This window comes from Pan troglodytes, chromosome 2 (assembly GCF_028858775.2).
Source record: "Pan troglodytes isolate AG18354 chromosome 2, NHGRI_mPanTro3-v2.0_pri, whole genome shotgun sequence".
NCBI classification, from domain to species: Eukaryota; Metazoa; Chordata; class Mammalia; order Primates; family Hominidae; genus Pan; species Pan troglodytes.
The window spans coordinates 178,898,261-178,919,396 of NC_086015.1; the positions used below are offsets into that span (position 1 = coordinate 178,898,261).

Here is a 21,136-nt window from a genome sequence, read left to right on the forward strand (position 1 = left end):
GTACATTGACACATTCTAAATTAAGACTAATGTGTTTTCAACAATAAACATTTAGATATAATACTTTTTGGTGATGGTGGTAACATGGTAATATGAGTACCAATTGCTAGATGAAATTAAGACATGAAAACCTTTCTATCTTCACTTTTCCAGATCAGGCTTTACTTTGGCATATTATGTGGAATGGCTTAAGCCTTTCTCCAGGTTAATTTATTAGTAATCACGGTGTTTCTCTAAAAAAACTAATTATTCAAGACATTCCAATATAAATAGAATATCTTTCTCCTTTACACGGAGCTTGTTGAGAAGGAAGAAAGGAATCCCTTGCAACATAATCATCTTCTCCAACTTTATTTTCATTTTCTCCTTTAAAAAAATCCTTCCGTCAAGACTGATTGACTTAGTGTTAGGATCAGAATTTTCACTTAACCTGTTCCTCTTACTAAGAGTGCTGCCCTTAATTCTCTCCACCTCTCTAAATTGTATCCTTCCTTTAAGATCCAGCAAAATTGAACTATCCCCCAAGAACTGTTCTTGGTCCATTGCTGTTCATAGTAACCAGTGTTCTCCTATTTATTTAACCTTTGAGACGTGACGTTTCATATGTTCTTTTTGTTTTTCTTTGCTAATAGCATCCAAACCATCCAAAGCCCCTTTAGTACAGTAACTATGTCATAGTTTTACCATTTAACTGAGGACTATTGAATTATATGTAGGGGCTTTATAAGCATCTCATCAAGATAAATATCGCTCAGATAAAGTGTACTAATAAAAGTATAAGGTCATATCACATGGTTTAACTGGTCAACTATAAGGATACTAAAATTCTTGAATTGTTGGGCTATGTCATATAGGACATCCTGGGATATTGGAGAAGCAAGGAACTATTAATATAAGAGTCCTGTTTATCACTAAGCAACATGTAAAGAAAAAAAATAAATCTTGCAATTTCTAGAACTTGACAGTGTGCTCTGTTGGTGCAGCTTCTTATTTACATACATGTATTTTTGGATTCAACTGAACAATAGTATCTAGTTCAAAGAAAGTTACTGTAAGAACCTTGTCATGAATAGAATCACACATCAAAGGATCTAAAGCACTTGTGGTATTTTTTCTATTTTTAAAATGTCAAGTCTCACTTTGTAGGATGCAATCTGCAATAACGTGTATTGCATTTAGAGCCAAGAAAGAAACTGCATTAACAATGTAATTGCATACAGTAAGGGTCACTTATATTTTGACCATCATTTAAAATCTCACTAGGTAGAAGCAGCAAGTTCAAAAGAACAATCTATTTATTTTTTTCCATTCCCATATCTCTACCTCTCTCTAGTGCCTTCATTGTCTCTATAAGATAGAAACATGATGTCATTATTTTTTAATGTTCATATTTTTTGAAAAAATGAAACAATATTCCAAGATAGTATTTTTTAAAAAACAGAATTATACCAGATATCCAAATCTATAATAAAACAGAGGTTTATTTTTGGTTGTTTTTTCAACTGGCACATATAAAAGGAAATAATTATATTAATTTATATCAAAATAATATTGATCTATTAATGTGATTGCTTTCATTTATTACCAAGATGTTCTTTGTTTAATGGTTGGATATTAGAAGGAAATAACATCTTTGTCCTCACTAAAGCACTGTTTTATTAAATTCCTAAAGAGAAAACTAAAACCACAATATTTCACATGTACAGATACTCAGCATTATGCCCTGAAAATACAATTTCTAAGAGAATTTTCTCCTTCTAGCTCTTTATGAAAGGCTTCTTCTGTCTTGGTGCATTATGTATGCTTGTTATATGTTTCTGTAGCATTATTACAAATTCTGCTAAATCAGTTCTTTAATCTTTCTATGACTAATTGATTTGGATAATTTACAAAGTACATCATTTAATGAACATAAAATTAATCTTTTAAAAATACACAGCCACTACCTCCTTTGTCACACCACAGCCATGATAGTTTTTGCAACTACTCTAGGGTATCTTAGAGAATTGTTTTACTTCATAAATCTCTACTTCCCTTTTTTAGGCTCAGGAAAGCAGGATCTACAGACATGAAAATTAGCATTGGAATGTATCAAAAGTTATAATCCTGGTAGGATCACTTGCTCAGGGCTTTATTTTAAATAGGTGTAATCAGCCCTTGATTATTCCTTAGAATCATTATGTTAACATTTGGTAAATATTGGCCACTGGTATTCCCTATTTGCTAAAATTAGAAAAGGGCTTGGAAAAAAATTTTAAAGGTGCTAATTAGGGTAACAATTAAGAGTCCAGATCTGCAGCCAGAATGCTTGGGCTCAAATCTCAAAATTGCCATGTACTAGCTACATGGACCTTGGGAAATTTAATTAACTGAGCAATGCTTCTATTTTCTCATGCAAAATAGAATAAGGCTATTGTAAGGACTCAATGAATTAATTTATATAAAGAATTTAGAATAATGCCTGGCATATGGCAAGAGTGCAACAAATGTTAACTGCTGTTATTATTATTGATATCATGTTAAAGATAGTTATTAGTGAAATACAATGAAGATACTTAATTTGTCAATCAGCACATGCAAATTGCTACTAAATATAGTAAAAAAGTAAAGTTAGTATGTTGAAGTTTCATTTTCTAGAACACTAAGAAATATTAACATACTGTGGTCCCTCTCTAGAAACAATATGACTAGCAGAAAATACAAATATATCACAAAGTCAAAACATGACCACATCACTGAAAAATAGTCATTAAAAATTCCAAAAAGCTAATTTATTATTTCCGAATTAATCTGTAAATATATTTTCTCTACTAAAATTTAATAACAGATAGGTGATGACAGTCACCAAAAGAGGAGAGCTATCTTACATTTGACCAAAAAAAAAATAAAAAAATAAAAAAATAAAAAAATTACATGAGTTACTTTTCTGTGGCATGGGAATAGAAAGTAAGCATTTTATTTTAGTAATAGATTTGCAAATCCTAAACTTTATCTTTGCCTGAGGCTTTCTTCAGCCCTGGAAAGCTGCCAGTGAACAGGATAGTTCAGAGATTAAAATGTAACACCTCCATGGAGCAATGCCCAATTGGTAGCTAGTGAATCAATACACTGCTCCCTTGCCCCTCGAATGGGAAGATCCTGAGGTACCTATTTTATACTAGCTCTAAGGTTTTCTCCAGCAAGGTTAAGCTTCAGTCATCCACAGTGGTAGCTGACTTGATAATGTGCTTTCTATTGGCGGTCTTGTCTTCCTTGTCTCTCCTTCCCATCCTACTACCCTCACCTCTCAATGAACTATGTGTGATCAGATTTCATCTCAAATTTGTTGTTTTGAGGGAGTACCCAAACTAGGATTCCTGGTAAACTGGAGATGGTGTGATCAGAGTTTAGGCCGAGAAACTAGAGAGGAAATGGGGCTTTCAGCAGAAGCAGAAGCTGGAAAGGAGGATTTGAATCAGGGAGTTTATATTCCTAGCCATTGGTTTCTTGACATCATGAGTTGCCTTCTTCTTCAATGCCCTGGTGTTGGCAGGTGTTAGTACATACTTGCAAAAAACTATATTGTTAGCAGTTCAGGGCTAAGTTAAGAGCCCAACTCTTTCATAATCAAATTAAATTTCAGTGGAGACATGCCTTGTTTATGTCTTCTTTCTTTGCTTCACATCCCATCGATTTTTCATCATGTGCAAATGGTCCCGAGAGCCTTTGCATGGTCTGTCGGCTCCAGAAATTCTGCAACTCTGCAGGGAAGGCATGCTCCAGGCTGCAAACCCAGTGTCTCAGTAACCTCATTCAGCTCTTGGCAACTGTTGGAGGCATGGTGGTGACTGAAGCAGCAGTTTCTCAGCATGCTGAGAGAAAAGAACTCTTTCCTCCGGAGGTATTCAGAGCTATGGCCATTCCACTATCCAAAATGCTGTTTTCAAGTTTAACACTGTTTGCTAACACAGGTCTTTATGTTCACACGTAGTTTCTTTTTGGTAGGCCCCTGGACCAAACAGGATAAGTCACAGGAGCTCCTAAAAAATGGCCATGTGTTTCGGGAACTATATATTCCAAATGTTTCCTGGGATTACAACCCTTCTCCTTGAAGCAAATTGCCCTATCAGAGGCTATTGGAATCCTTCAATGACTTTGGAAATCCGTTGCTAAAAGATAACCTACCACCTAAGGTAGTCTTCATTTGAGACTACCTCAGTCCTTCAAAATCATTCTAATGTCTTTGAAAACTTAAGAAGGAAAAGTGAGATCTTGAACCATTTCATTCCTAAAAGGTTAGAGATTCCATGACGATTTTCCTATCTCTTTCTCCTCCAACTATTGGCCTTCACAAATGTAAGCAGTGGAAGCAAGGCCTTTGGCAAGGCCTCCCAAGCATTCCACCAAAATTTTTCTGCAGAAGAAACCCTCAAGTCATCCATTGGCAAGAATAGGAGCATTATTCAGGTGTTGGGATGTTTCTGCTTATACGTGAAACTCTCTTGGGGCTGTCATGGTAGCTCTTGTTGGGGCTGAGGGAACAGGTGTGGCATTTAAAATTTTCCTCACTAGTTTCTGTGATGTGGGTTGTGTCTGAAGCTTCCTTTTTGATAGTTGTGGAGGTTGTATAAGTTCTCGCTTTACTAAGACACTTTTACTTCCAAGTAATTTTTTTATATATATAAACTTGTCAAATTATAGTTGAATATTAGATATCATAAATCTTGCTATAGGTCAAGGGGAGCAATGGAAAGGAAGTGAGACAAACAGTCTGATTTTTGGAATATACAAGAAACATATCCCAAACAAGTAACTGCACAGCTCGGATGATAATGTGGAGAATGTGCTGGAGGCAGACATTTAAAACAATTAGGGAGTTTGTGGAGTACTCCAAATGAAAGACAATGACAATCTTAAGGCTAGATTTTAGTCACATTATGGATACATGGATTTTGTGCACTAATTGTGCATTACACCATTTAATTTCTAATTTTGGGGGGAAATAACTTGGGTATGTCAGGAATACATCTTTGATCCCTCTCCTCTATGGATACTGCAGCTTTGGAAAGGGGTCGTGAGGACTGGCGGCTGCTTCTCATTCTGTTCATCTTCAGGAAACTCCCTCCACTCTTCTTGCCCATGGCTGGCTGCCCTAAGGTTTGTTACCCACAGGATATTTGTTGTTAAATTGGGGAGTTTCTAGTATAAAGTGACATAAATCAGAGACATGTCACTTCAGGATGAACATAACAGCCTGAAGGACACTATGCACCACAAAATCCTGTTGTAAAGACTCTTGCCAGGCTATGATTTATCAGGTTATGCCTCTGCTCTGAAAGTTAAAAGGAGTGGAGCAGACTCCCTGCAGATCACTGAATCATGGCCATATAGCTTGGATGAGTTTTAGGGTTTTCTGACCCTATGCCCCACAATCCACACACAAACTTACTTCCCAGTAACTGAGAATTCTGTTTCAGTCACACCGGTTTCTTGTTTCTCTAAAAAATCTTGTTTTACTCTAAAAGTAAAAAGAAATGTTGGCTTTTTTCTACCCCAGATTGCTGCTCATTTTATTCCCTTGGTCTAGAATACCTTTCTCATTTTACAGTCATCTAGGTTCCTGCTCCCCAAATATGTGTGTATGGTGTCGTTATGTGGTTTGTTTAGAGTGGAATAGAAAATGGTGCTTTCTAAGAAATAAAAGATTCATATTTACTAATTTTAACTTCTTTTTTAACTTAATTTTTAACTTCTTTTTCCAATTGTGTAAAAGTGGAATGGACTTATCTCTAACAGGAAAGTAAGTTCTAAGGAGAGCACCTATCTTTTATGACATTTTAGCTCTTTTCTCTCCCCCATAGCATGGTAATGATCACACAATAAAGGATCAATAGCTACTAGTTAGGATGGTTCATGATTCATCTACTATTTGTCATGGTGTCTTATAGCATGTGTTAAAGTGAATTAATAATGGCCTGAGAAGGACTCTGTACTTCTATATTTGAGTCCTTGTGGATGAACTGTAATCTAACTAATAGGTAGACAAGATTCACAGCCTAAGAGTATGTGCCTGTAACAATAGCTGAGTCTTTGTCAATCCCAGAAGCCATACTTCAACCACTCATACATTGCTGAGTGTTCAAACTGTGTTCAAATAAAGCAAACACCAATCAGCAACCAATCCAGCTGTTTCTGTACCTCACTTCCAATTTCTATACATCACTTTCCTTTGCTTTGTCTATAAATTTGTTCTGACCATGAGTCATCCCTACAGTCTCTGAATCTGTTGTGATTTTGAGGGCTGCCAGATTCGCAAATCACTCATTGCACAATTAAGCTCCTTTAGATTTAATTCAGCTGAAGGTTTTTTTTGTTTTGTTTTTTCACATGCCACAGTGACATCCCAGTTTTTTTTTTTTTTCCCATGGTAACCTGTAAAACAGGTGTTATGCTTATCTTACAGCATCAACTTTCATAGTAGGGCTCTATTGCGTTTTAAATTTAACTGAGGACATTTTTAAAAATCCCATGATAATAGTTTAACTTACAGCTTAAGTGAAAGGTATAAACTATGGTTACTTTAATCTGGGTATATAAAAATATAGAAAACCACACAATGCTCAACCATGCTTGTGGCTAAAGAGAAATTACATTATAGACCCAAGGCAATGGTATTATTTTAGTGAACCTATATATGTTTTACTGCATTGTCCACTCAATATATGACAAATTTGTTAAAAGCATTTATTGCAAATACAGTCACCATACTGGGTAATGAGCTACAGTAATTAAGGGGAGAAAATGTACCCTACTCTTTAGATATTGACAGTTGAGTAAATAATCTTTTTCTTTCTACATTGGTCTGGTAAGTAAGAGGAAGATTTGTGATGAAGTCAAAGAATTACAGTTATCCCATATAAAAGTTTATCTTTCTTTGGCCTGTAGTAATTTTAGTTGTATTTAAAGGTGCAAAAGAATATTTTCAGAAAACTTAATACAGATATCTATATATACACACATATACACGCACACACACGTGTGTGTGTGTTTACACTTTTTCCTTAACTCTGTAAATAATCTGTTGCCTTGTTGCCTCATAGGGTGATATTTATATTCTTAACATTCTAGAATAAGTTTCTATGTATAGTTTTTATCTTTTGACAATCTGATCTTGCCTAACATTAGTGAGACCACTAACTCTAGGAACATCAATATTATTTAGTAAGAGAGGAAAGCCTTTGCAATGTGGTGATTATTAACTCAGTTTTCAACACAATGATCCTTTTATATTTTTAAAATATTTTTAGTTCTTTACAGTTTTTCTTATTTCTAATTTATTCTTCCTTTATCTTCTGCTCAGGGCTAGTGTGGTCAGAGAATAATGGAAAAGGAAAGACACCAGGGTCTTGAGGTACATGTGTGCTTGTAAAGTCATTACATTGTAATTTTACAGATGGTGAATAGTTATTTACTTATGTTATGTGCCACAGGTATGCAAATATCATAGATGTTCAGGATTGGAAATAAGATATTACAGGTATTGGCCGGTAGTATTACAAGAAACATAGGTTTTTGTTTTTTTTTCTTCACCAGGAAACACAGTAGTATAGTGGAAAGAACAGTTGGCGAGAAGTAAAGAATTTAGAGTCTAGCTTTAGTTTTCCACAGATAACCAACTGAGAGATTTTTTTCTAGATTCTGACTTAAACCTCGTGTTATAGCAAAAAAAGTAGCACAGGCCTTCAAATCAATGACACTTGGGTAGGTGACTTGAGCAAGTTAACTAATCTCTGAGAGCCTCAGTTTCTTTTTTTTATATGAACATGGTACCTGCCTTGCTGAGCTGTTGTGAGAATTAGAGAGAATGATGTTTGAAAACTTCCATACAGCTCTGATACCTAGTAGGTGCTCCAGAAAATTTGGTTATTGATATTTTAGCTTTGCCATTACTGTTAACTGTTCTCAGTGAAGCTGATTCTCAGTGTTTTTGACATAGAATATTAATTCCCCATCTACCTGTCTCTTAGGGTTGTCAGGATAATGAAATGAGATATACAGGTATAAAGCACTTTGAAAAGAATGAGGCCTCATATGAATGTAAAGGAAAGTTGTTCTGGTGTGCCTGAGGAAGACTGAGTTTCAGAGTGGGTAAGAATATGCAGTGTGGCTCATCTCTGTGCTGCAGGACAAGGAGTATACAAATCTTCCTCTTGCTTACAAAGCTGCAAAGAAAGCCGATTTAGTCTAAGCATTCCGTTGTGGGCCAGGTGTTTCTGAAGTCTCAATCTTTGTTGCCAGAAGGTAGTTGGCTTATATTCCAGTGTTCAAGGTGCCAAGCCACTCTTAAAAAACAAACAAAACAGCTTTCTCCAGCAGCACTCAGAGAAGCCGCCTTTCTCCCTCCTCCTTTTTCTTTTTTAATCTTTTGTAATGTGTGGTATCCAGATTCTAACTGTAAACAAAACATGTCTTTTCTGTAGTCTCTATTATACAGTGCAAACTGGAAAAAAAAAAATCAATCAGAATCCTTTTTAATTTCTTTTAAAAATCCTTTTTATAAATAATTTATTTTTATATTTTGGTGTTTCTTGTATGATTTGGATGAAGTGAGGTGGAATTGAAGGATAATTTATGTCAATCTATTGCACACAGTTCATTTCCTGAAGTACAGCATAATCAGAGTAGGCAGTTTCCCAGGATTTTTGTGATCACTCTGCTAGTGTAGGGGCAAAGGGAAAGCTTCCCCTCCACTCTCTGAAGGTTTGCTGAAAATGAACTGACAACAGGCAGGCTAATAGGAGAAAAATGCATAGTTATTTATTTCATGTGCATGATGGGGTGGATGCATAGGATTATGCAATAACTCAATGGACTATAGAAACATATTTATGTACCCTTTTTTGTAAAGCAGAGAGAGATGGGGAATTTAGACCATTCTTCTCATGAATAGTAAATTATTATTAGGCATAATAAATGGACCTGGAAGACAAAATTAATTTGTAAATGATTCTCTTTAGTATTTGAATCATCCTTAGAGGCGACACTATCTGTTTGGAAAAGTCCATCTAGGTGTAGTTGTATCCCTCATTGACAAACAATGAGATTTCCAAGAGAGGATTAAAGGTAATTATGTTCCTCTTTGGAGGTTCACAGTTTTTAGATGGATAAGAGAACTTCCGAGAACATCCTCATCGTGTGCTTTGAGAAACACCGAAGTGTTGGGAGGGTGCGGGGTAAGCAAGGGCAGGGAGACCTTGAGGCTCTTTCTTTAGCTCAGTATGTCAAAGTCTTATTTTGCGGGATACTTTTTCAGCACCCCAACATTGGGGATAAGACTCTGCAAAGATATGTTAGGAATTGGTTGGTACATTTGGGAGAAAACTACCTCAAAGGAATAAAAGGTTATCAAAAATGGTTTTTCAATGAGAACACATGTACATGGGAGGGGAACAACACACGCTGGGGTCTGTCGGGGGGTAGGGTGGTGGGAGGGGAGAGCATTAGGAAAAAATAGCTAATGCACGCGGGGCTTAATACCTAGATGATGGGTTGGTAAGTGCAACAAACCACCATCATCTACATTTACCTATGTAACAAACCTGCATATCCTGCACATGTACCCCAGAACTTAAAATAAAAATAAAAAAGGGGTTCTTTCTTCTCTTTATTTCTAATAAACACATTTTCCCAAGCAGATAGAAGAAGATCAAATTGAATTATATTTTTTACGACTTGAATTGTGCAAACAATTGGGAAATATAACTTTTAATGTTGTATTAGTTCGTTTTCACACTGCTGATAAAGACATACCGATGACAGGGCAATTTACGAAGGAAAGAGGTTTAATGGAGAACTCACAGTTCCATGTGGCTGGGGAAGCCTCATAATCATGTTGGAAGGCAAGGTGGAGCAAGTTACATCTTACGTGGATGGCGGCAGGAAAAGAGCTTGTATAGGGGAACTCCTGTTTTTAAAACCATCAGATCTCATGAGACCCATTCACTATCACAAGAATAGCATGGGAAAGACCCGCTCCCATGATTCAATCATCTCCTACTGGGTCCTTCCCACAACATGTGGAATTATGGGAGCTACAAGATGAGATTTGGGTGGGGGCACAGAGCCAAACCATATCATTGCACCCCGGCCCCTCCCAAATCTCATATCTTTACATTTCAAAACCAAACATGCCTTCCCAACAGTTCCCCAAAATCTCAACTCATTTCAGCATTAACTCAAAAGTCCACAGACCAAAGTCTCATCTGAGACAAGGCAAGTCCCTTCCACCTATGAGCCTGTAAAATCAAAAGAAAGTTAGTTACTTCTTAGATACAATGAGGTCTCAGGTATTGGGTAAATACAGCCATTACAAATGGGAGAAATTGACCAAAATACAGGGGCTACAGGCTCCATGCAAGTCCAAAATCCAGCAGGGCAGTCAAATCTTAAAGCTCTAAAATGATCTCCTTTGACTCCATGTCTCACATCCAGGTTATGCTGATGCAAGAGGTGGGTTCCCATGGCCTTGGGCAGCTCTGCCCATGTGGCTTTGCATGGTATAGCCCCCCTCCTGGCTGCTTTTACCGGCTGGTGTTGAGCATCTGTGGCTTTTTCAGGTATGCAGTGCAAGCTGTTGGTGGATCTACCATTCTGGGGTCTGAGGACGGTGACGTGGCCCTCTTCTCACAGCTCCACTAGGTGGTGCCCCAGTAGGGACTCTCTGTGGGGGCTCTGACCCCACATTTCTTTTTTGCAGAGGTTCTCCATGATGGCCTCGCCCCTGCAACAAATATTTGCTTGGGCATTCAGGCGTTTCCATACACCTTATGAAATCTAGGCAGAGGTGGGCTGGGCGCGGTGGCTCACACCTGTAATCCCAGCACTTTGGGAGGCCAAGGCGGAAGGATCATGAGGTCAGGAGATCAAGACCATCCTGACTAACATGGTGAAACCCCATCTCTACTAAAAATACAAAACAAAATTAGCTGGGCGTGGTGGTGGGCGCCTGTAGTCCCAGCTACTTGGGAGGGTGAGGCAGGAGAATGGCGTGAACTCAAGAGGCGGAGCTTGCAGTGAGCCAAGATTGTGCCACTGTGCTTCACCCTGGGCAACAGAGCGAGACTCCATTTCAAAAAAAGAAAAAAAAAGAAATCTAGGCAGAGGTTCCAAACCACAATTCTTGGCTTCTGTGTACCCACAGGATCAATACCATGTGGAAGCTACCAAGACTTGGGGCTTCCACCCTCTGAAGCAACAGCCTGTGTTGTTCCTTGGCCCATTTTAGTCAAGGCTGGAGCAGCTGGGACTCAGGGCACCAAGTCCCAAGACTGCACACAGCAGAGGGACCCTGGGCCTGGCCCATGAAACTATTTTCCTCCAAAACCTCCAGGCTTGTGATGGGAGGGGCTGCCGCAAGTTCTCTGACATGCCCTAGAGACATTTTCCCCATTGTCTTGATGATTTAACATTTGGCTCCTTTTTTACTTAGGCAAATTTCTCCAGCTGGCTTGAATTTCTCCATAGAGAATGAGATTTTCTTTTCTATCACATTGTCAGGCTGCAAATTTTCCAAATTTTTATGCTCTGTTTCCCTTTTAAAACTGAATGCCTTTATCAGCACCCAAGTCATCTCTTGAATGCTCTGCTACTTAGAAATTTCTTCTACCAGATACCCTAAATCATCTCTCTCAAGTTCAAAGTTCCACAAATCTCTAGGATGGGCAAAATGCCACCAATCTCTTTGCTGAAACATAACAAGAGTCACCTTTGCTCCAGTTCCCAACAAGTTCCTTATCTTTATCTGAGACCACCTCACCCTGTATTTCATTTTCTCTATAATTGTCAGCATTTTGGTCAAAGTCATCCAACAAATCTCTACGGAGTTGCAAACTTTCCCACATTTCCCTGTCTTTTTCTGATCCCTCCAAACTGTTCCAATGTCTCCCTATTTCCCAGTTCCAAAGTTGCTTCCACATTTTCAGGTATCTTTTCAGCAGTGCCCCACTCCTGGTACCAATTTATTGTATTAGTCTGTTTTCATGCTGCTGATAAAGACATATCCAAGACTGGGCAATTTACAAAGGAAAGAGGTTTAATGGAAAACTCACAGTTTCACGTGGCTGGGGAAGCCTCACCATCATTGCAGAATACAAGGAGGAGCAAGTCACATCTTTCATGGATGGTGGCAGGAAAAAAGAGAGCAGGGAAACTCCCATTTTTAACACCATCAGATCTTGTGAGACACATTCACTATCATGAGAACAGCATGGGAAAGACATGCCCCCATGATTCAGTCATCTATTACCAGGTCCCTCCCATAACACATGGGAATTATGGGAGCTACAAGATGAAATTTGGGTGGGGACACAGAGCCAAACCGTATCAAATATTAAATGGAATTTGCACCTTGTTGAATATATATATTTGGATATATAACATCATAATTTCCTAGTAAATTATATCTTTTATGCATTCTGTCTCAAGTTAGTATGCTAATTTCCCCTGTGTAGTTTCACAAGACAATGTTTTTCATTCACTAACCACATTTCACACTGCATTAATAATAACACAGTCGCATTTCCCTGTGTGCTGCCTTCAGGGTTATGAGATATGTAGGGACATTCGTTAAGCCCAGGTAAATATTTAAATATCACTTATGAGAGAGAGAGAGATAACAATGGCATTTGCTGCCAGCCCTAAGGTCCTTTGAGATGTGTATGAATGCATATGACTTGTTCAGCCTATTAAGCAGATGCTAGTTCAGCTGTAGTGCATGTGTTACTATTCAGACAGTTTTGGGGTGGGGTCATGGGGGAATTATATATGTACGAAGATTGCAGATATGAGCTTTGGGGATGCCTTTTAAAATTTGTATTTATTTATTTTAAGCATTGATCTCACAGATGTATTAATACTATTAGTTTTGATTCTAGAAAATTATAAAAATTAAAAAGCAATTAGGAATAGAATAAAAGCATGAAGAAAAATCGTATCTAAGATTTTGAAGGAGGTTTATTGGAAGCCAAATGTGAAGATCTACCCGTGAAGACACACCAAACAAAGAGTCTGTTACAGGTTGGGAGGCTTTCCTAAGGAAGCTTAGAAGAAGGGAGGAAGACTCCTCATATCAGAGTTGTTCTTTTTACTGGAGGGTATAATACAGAGGTTATAATCACTGGCTACAGATATCAACATACAGGTTAAAATGTCTACATGCAAGACAATTGGCAAAACTTCCTGATTCTGAAACAAATCAGCCAAACTTCACGATTCAAAGATAAATCAGCATCCTTTTCAATGTCATTAGGTTATGTATTCATCAGCATGTAATTTGGGGAACTCAGAAAAAATTCTTTACTCAGTGACAGGATGTTACCATAAATCACAAGACAAGTTAACTTGGAAGACTGTTTACTTTCAAAGTAAACTGCCAAATGTGGCCTGCAGGTTATCAAATAAAATAAATCGATCATTAATTTTGTCTGAAGTTTTCCTTAGTCCAATAACCAGGCATTGATTTTCAGGTGTTCCTCTTTACTGTTTGTTTGGTCATGTGATATTACGAACTGTAAGGAATTATTTAAAGTCTAAATAGTACAACTCTTTCAATTAGGGAAGCCATTTCTTAATATTTCAGCTCACAAAAGGAATAATATATTTCTTTATACTATTCTGAGATGTGAAAAAGATACTGAGGTCTTTTTCTTTATAGAAAGATAAATAAAGATTTAAAAGAAAAAGAGATTTTATAAAACTATATTATTCCTGTGTGTTTTTGCTGCTCTAGATGTATAAAAATATCTGAAATAATGAAAAACAAACAAATGAAAACTCATAATTACTGAATGCTAGTATTTTCTTTTTCCTTTTTTCTTTCAGCTCTCAGGAGAAGTGATTTTGCAAATTGCCAACGAACCTGTTCTGCCCTTTAATGCACTTGATATAGCTTTAGAAGTTCAAAACAACCTTAAAGGTAATTTTCCTTTGAATTAGAGTAATTTTACCAATGAAAAATTGTTCAACTAATTTTCAACAAGGAATGGATGAAGTAATCAATGATCTTACTAGCCATGGCAATGCTGTGCTTCCTGGAGAGGGTGATCCTGGGAAGGACCTGGAAGAATTTTAGTTTTCATTCAACAAAAATGAGATGCACAGATGTGTAAGGATAACGGAGAATATCAGATTTTAAAGGATGGCCCAACTATTTTATCAAAGAGATTTATAATTCTAAGTTTCTGTTATTATTTACAGGTTTCATGTAGAATAATACAGTTCAATGATCCAGTTTTTTTGGGTTTTATTTATTTATTTAACATTCTAACAGCCAATCAGTTCAAACAAGACTGGCCCAGAAGTTTCTCTTTTGGGGTTGGTTTCTGTGTGGTATGGGCCCCATTCCATTTGACTGAGATATTGGCTCAGACTTTAGATCAAAGATGGTAAAGAAGAAACCAGGCAATTATTTCTGAGTTTCTATTTCAATTCCTTCATGTTTGAATATATCTCTCTCAGCAGAATTCTGACCCCATCCTAATAATTACCTTCATTTCCCCTTCATCTACATACAAATCTTTCAATTAGGCTCCTAATTTGTCTTCATTAACCAAATACAAAGGGCAGTATTGTGATTAAAGATTTCACCCTCCTCCTCTTTGAGTCACACATCTTCCTAACAGATCTTTAATGAGTCATTTGTGGACAACTACTTCTCACTAAAAAGTCAATATTTTAACTGTAGAGCTGAAACAGTAATCCTTTGAAAATGGATCATTCTAAAAAGCCAAATATCTCCAATAGCTGAAAATTTAATTTTTTTTTTCTTTTTTTTGAGATGGAATCTCACTGTCTATTGCCCAGGCTGGAGTGCAGTGGTGCGATCTCAGCTCACTGCAACCACCACCTCCCAGGTTCAAGTAATTCTCCTGCCTCAGCCTCCCAACTAGCTGGAACTACAGGCACATGCCACCACACCCGGCTAATATTTGTATTTCAGTAGAGATGGGGTTTCACCGTGTTGTCCAGGCTGGTCGCAAATTCCTGAGCTCAGGCAATCTGCCTGCCTCGGCCTCCCTAAGTGCTGGAATTACAGGCAGGAGCCACCGCACCTGGCCCCGTTTTTTTTTTCTTTACCTGGATTGTTTCTTACTCCCTGGATTAGAGATTACTCCATTTTTCCCCCTCAATACTTCTTATGATTTTATTATAGTGACTGTAAAACCATGACCTTGTGAACAGTTTGAGCCACTTACAGCTATTTGTTACCATACAAATAGCCTCATATTGCTCTCCTTTTTATATATTTAAGTTAGTCTCTATATAGTTTCCCTCTTTCCTACCTACATTAGGCTTTCATCTTACTGTTGTCAGTGTGTCTACTGTAGCAGTCACTCTGGGCAACCAAACATATGGCATTTTGCAAAATAAGAACAAAGAAGGTATAAATAAAGGTCTAAATAGTTTTGTGAATAATAAATATCATTTTTGCAAATATTTTTTAAACAGTAATTTTATTTATTCTGTAAACTGTTTTGCTGTTTCTTTAGTTTTTATATTTTATACTTCAGAAAATTCTATTGGTATTCCATATAAAACTTTAAACCTTCAGAGAACAAAAGGAGTTTAACAACCTCACAATACTTGTTCATCTAAAAGCAATAACTATCATGCATGAAAAGAAGCCCCAAAGAGTATACTGCAAAATGCTAACATTATATAATAGAATTATAAATGATAGGTTGCTTTTCTGAGACCAGAAGTATTAGCAATACTGTCATTTTACATGCTAAAATCCATTTTTTAAACAATGGGGTTTATTCTTCAAAATTCATATATATGATCCTTTTGTGGTTCATATTTGTGACGATTCGGTTGTCAGGCCAATGCGTGAGATTTACCTCCTTCAAACCTTGTTAGCACATTGGCACATTTCAATTGTCTGACATAGGAAATCTACAAATTGGCACAGTATTTCCACATTATAACCACTATATAAACATTTTAATTAACATAGGCTAATACTGATGCTCAAAAAAAATGACCTATTGGGTTATTGCTAGAATTAGATTATTAATCTGGTTGGTGTGGATGATTAAGAACCCTTTCAACATCTGAAGAAAATTATTATCTTTCTCCACAGAAAGTTAAATGTATACAAACATTTTTGCATGTAATCCCCATGGACTTCACATCTCCTGAATCCACTTTTTCATTCATTTAACAAATATTTATTAAGCCTCTCTGGTATGCTTGGCACAGTTCCATTATCAAAACAAACAAACAAAACAACAAACAGCAGTTAGATAAATAAACCAAAATTAAAATCCCTTCTCCTAAGAAACATACCTACATACATTCCCACAGTGGAACAAAATTAGCATAAATAAAAGCAAATCTGAAAATAGCATTATGCTCAAACTAATATCAATCACTAAATGCCATAATATTAATTACTTTGATACAAATTTGCATTCCCAAAATAAATGTCATAGCAGAACATAGCAGTTGTATCCAGAGTATGGAGGAGAGATCTGACCTGAGAATGTAAATTTCGGATTCATCCTAGATGAAATTACTAGGGGATTACATGTAGAGGACAGAAAAGGTCTAAGACTTCTCAGGCACTCCTACCTTTAGAAACTTTGATAAAGGTACAATTATAGAAGGAGACCAAGGAGGAGTGGCCAAAAAATAATAGAAAAACAAGCGAATCTTATAACCAGAGGCCAAGTGGATAATATATTTCAAAGAAGAGGAAGTAATCAACTGTGTCAAATGCTGGTAATGGTTAAACAAAAGGAGAACAGAGAATTGACTAGTGGATTTAGCAATGTGGAAATCATTGGTGATCTTAACAAACAAAATCATTTTAGTAGATTAGTATAAGCAAAAGCCGGATTAGAAGGCATCCGAAAGAAAATGGGAGGTGATAAATTGGGGATGTGTGGCGGTGTCAGAGTCATTTGAACCAGAGTGACTCCACCTTGAATGAGGGCTAGGAAAATGAGGCTGGGACTTACTAGGCCGTATTCCCAGAAAGTTAGGCATTCCTATTCTCTTGATGTTTATGGTTAAAGGAACAGATTGATAACGTTTACTCAACAGACCCAGACTTGGGAGTGTTCTAATATCACAATATCTTGAGAACAGAGGCATTCCTAATTTTGCTTTAAAGACAACAGTATTGGTTCTTGCAAAATATAGTAATTAAGAAAATTAATCCTTTATCACAAACCCTTATAGCAGAGCACATCTCCCCATGATCTTTTTTATCCTGTATGTAAACAAGCATTGTACCTAGGGCGGACATGTTCCTCCTCTTACTTTAGGAAATGTCCTGCTCTCTCTATGGAGTGGCTGTTCTTTCACCACTTTACTTTCTTAATAAACTTGCTTTTGATTTGCACTGCGGACTCGCCCTTAATTTTTTCTTGTGTAAGATCCAAGAACCCTCTCTTGGGGGTCTGGATCGGGACCCCTTTCCTGTAACAGCGGTATAGGTGATAAAAAAGTATGGAGTCAAGGAAGTGTAGCATGTTTTTATTTTGATGACAGTGATCTAGTGGAGAGGTAAAATTTGCTCACACAAGAGAGTAAAGGGAGAATTGCTGGACTGATTTTCTTAAGTAGGGGAAGCACAAGGATTGAGGACTTCACATTAGTTAGGAACTGTCATAGTCCATTCAGGCAGTTAAAACAAAATACCATAGACTGGATGGCTTATCAACAATAGTAATTTATTTCTTACAATTCTGGAGGCTGAGATATCCAAGATCAAAGCACCAGCAGTTTCGCTGTTTGGTGAGAGTTCACTTCCCGGTTCAAAGATGGCCATCTTTTTGCTATTAACTTCACATGGTAGAAGGGTTGAGGGAGCTGTCTTGTGTTTCTTTTAAAAGGGCACTAATTTAATTTTTTAGGGCTCTGGCCTCACGAACTAATCAATTCTAAAAGATCCTACCTCCTAATACCATCACTTTAGGGGTTAGATTTAAACATGAATTTTGGGGGACATAGCATTCATACCAAAGCAGGAACACAGTAGTCCATCCATGAAAATGTGAAGGGAGGCAGAACACACAGTAGATGGGTAAATTTGCTGTTGAGATTCCTTGGCAAGTTTCTTTAGATTAGAAAAACATAAAATAGCTGTTTTTTTTTTTTTTAGGAGGGTGAGAAAGTGAAAAACCATGAAAATATAACTTTTTTGGGGCAGAATTAAGAACCCAGAAGAGATACATACTATAAAAGAGATAATTCAGCATAATTTTTGATTTTTTCCAGCCTCCAGAGGGAGATGCAAATGTAGGGGAGAAAAGAGCTGTTTCCTCACTTATCACTAGGTTGATGGTTGAGACACCTATAACAAAAGACACATTAACAAGTGTGAACTCAAGATATATAAGATAGGTCTCAGTCAACTTAGAAAGTTTATTTTGCCAACGTTAATGACGCACCCATGACATGGACTCAGACATCAATTAATATATGTAATATATGTACATTGGTTTGTTACAGAAAGGCGGGACCACTCAAAGGAGGGAGGGGACTTCCATGTCATAGGTAGATAAGAGACAAAAAGTTGCAATCTTTTTAGTTTCTGTTTAGCCTTTCACTCAATTCACAATTTACAGGAATAGTCGCTTATGCCTTATCTGGTTTAGTGAAAAAGTATGGCAAGGGAAGCCATCAGATATGCATTTGTCTCATGTGAGCAGAGGGATGACTAAGTTCTGTCTGTCCTTGTCCACAAGGAATTTCCTCGTCAGGGAGGTATGTAGCTTGTTTTCAATCTTTGTAGCTATACTATATAGAAATAGAATGGGAGGCAGGTTTGACTGTCACAGTTCTCAGCTTGACTTTCCCCTTTGGCTTAGTGATTTGAAGGTCCCGAGATTTATTTTCCTTTCACACAAGAGAAAGGCATACGAATTTATATAATGTAAGTTTTTTTGTTTGTTTGTTTTGTTTGTTTGTTTGTTTTCTGAGACGGAGTCTCGCTCTGTCGCCCAGGCTGGAGTGCAGTGGCGCGATCTTGGCTCACTGCAAGCTCCGCCTCCCGGAAGCTCCGCCTCCCGGGTTCACGCCATTCTCCTGCCTCAGCCTCCCGAGTAGCTGGGACTACAGGCGCCCACCACCACACCCAGCTAATTTTTTGTATTTTTAGTAGAGACGGGGTTTCACCGTGTTAGCCAGGATGGTCTCCATCTCCTGACCCCATGATCCGCCCACCTTGGCCTCCCAAAGTGCTGGGATTACAGGCGTGAACCACCGCGCCCGGCCCTATGTAATGTAAATTTTGCATGACACAGGAGCCTTCAGAAATGAAAACCCAAAGAAAGAGGGAAATGTGTGTATTTTTATGCTAAGTTTGATGAAGAGTTCAGAAGTATGATTAGAAGACAAAAAGATATGATCTAATTGTAATAAGTTGGGGGGAATTCAGTAAGATCTCTGTTCAGATTATTCTCAGTGTCTGTATCTCTTTGAGGACAAGGATGTTTCTTTTCTCCCGGTGTACGGAAGGTATCTCTGGAATAAAAGTTTTATGTCTTACTTCAGAGGAAAGTCAGACAATTCCAAATCTTTTTTTTTTTTTTTTCAGACGGAGTTTCATTCTTGTTGCCCAGGCTGGAGTGCAGTGGTGCTGCGCGATCTCTGCTCACTGCAACCTCCTCCTCCCGGGTTCAAGTGATTCTCCTGCCTCAGCCTCCCAAGTAGATGGGATTACAGGCATGCACCACCATGCCCAGCTAATTTTTGTATTTTTAGTAGAGATGGGGTTTCACCATGTTGGCCAGGCCCTTCTTGAACTCCTGACCTTAGGTGATCTGCCCGCCTTGGCCTCCCAAAGTGCTGGGATTACAGGCATGAGCCACCATGCCCGGCCCAGAGAATTCTTTTATGGCAGGCTTCAGGGGAGAGGGCCAGGAGAAGGTCAGAGACAAGGTCTTGCTTCTATTGCTTCCTCAAATGCCACGGTGCCATATTTTGGGATAGGGTGTCCTGAACCCCATCACAGGCATAGAACAGGCAGAGTTGGGTTTAACCAGGGCTAGACCTTTTCTGAGAGAAGGACAATGAACTGCATAGGATAAAGAAAACTGGATGTACATAAAGGATGTATGTAATGAATGCATTATGATGGACCAGATGTACATGAAGGATGTATGTAATGAATGCATTGTGATGGACCAAAGTATCTTAACTGGGGTTGGAATAAAGTGAGGTTACGAAAGGAGTGAAGGGTAGTGAAAAGGAGGTAGGACCAATAGACTTCATGTCATAGTGAGATCGAAGAATTGACGACACATGAGCTGACAAGGCAGGAGGTGGTAGTCAGCAAGTTGGATTCGTGAAAACGAGATCATAGAAAGAGTGCAGACATTGGTAAGGACAGCGTCCAGGCCAGTGTATGACCATGAGAGTGTGGCACGTGGTTGCTAGAAGAAAAGAGGCTAAGGAAAAGAGAGTATCTCTATGTGGATATTGACATTGTAAAGAATTAAGCTTTTTGTAAGAGTGAGTAATGATGAGTCAGGAGATAAAAATCTTCAAAGAATGAGTGGTGATCTAGAAACACCTCACATTATTCTTCTAGGGTTGGTGGTACAAAAGCACAGGGTGAAAAAGCACTGCTGCCTACGACAGCTAAAATGCAAGTGATATCATTAGGGGAGAACCAGGTTTCAACTAAAGCAAGAAGGGAAAGAAAATATTCTCAGAATAGGCCAGGGAAATTAATAACCCTTTCTTTAATAGTTATACCTAAGCGTGTGTCATCACAGGAGGAACAAAACAAAACAGAACTGCAATGATTCAATGGAGATTTTCACTCCAAGCCAGACACCACTATATCTACATGAATCTGCCCCTAAAATCCAAGGTTCTCAAATGGATGAGCCAGGAGTACTTTGGCTTCTTACAGTTATATCAGACTTCTGCCCAAGATGAAGAACTTTCTCTGGTTGTTGGTTGTTGTATGTGCTTAGTTTTCTTTGGATGTGAAATTCCTTGGGTCTCCCTGTCACTTTCACTCGGAAAGGTGAGGCCAGACTTGAGATGTACCCGTATTAGAAAAAACAAGCAAAGCAAAACAAAGTGTAACCAAACAACATAAGCAAAAATATTATTTTACCATGTCCTGTGTGTGACTGTT

General features: G+C 37.9%; 1 protein-coding gene and 1 non-coding gene across 10 annotated transcripts in view; both read left to right on the forward strand.

Moving 5' to 3' along the window:
- The window catches only part of NAALADL2 (N-acetylated alpha-linked acidic dipeptidase like 2), a 1,368,615-nt gene that overhangs the window by 1,286,253 nt on the left and 61,226 nt on the right, over nucleotides 1–21,136 (forward strand). For 8 of the 9 annotated variants that reach the window (XM_063807338.1, XM_063807340.1, XM_063807336.1 and 5 more), the window contains one exon: nucleotides 13,858–13,951. The exons of the other annotated variant lie outside the window; for it this stretch is intronic. In XM_063807338.1, the coding sequence (XP_063663408.1) occupies nucleotides 13,858–13,951 (94 nt within the window). The remainder of the gene's footprint in view (nucleotides 1–13,857; nucleotides 13,952–21,136) is intronic. 9 annotated transcript variants of the gene reach the window in all.
- LOC112208868 (small nucleolar RNA U13) lies at nucleotides 15,817–15,922 on the forward strand. The gene has a single exon (XR_002943419.1). It is a non-coding gene; the product is annotated as a small nucleolar RNA U13 (small nucleolar RNA).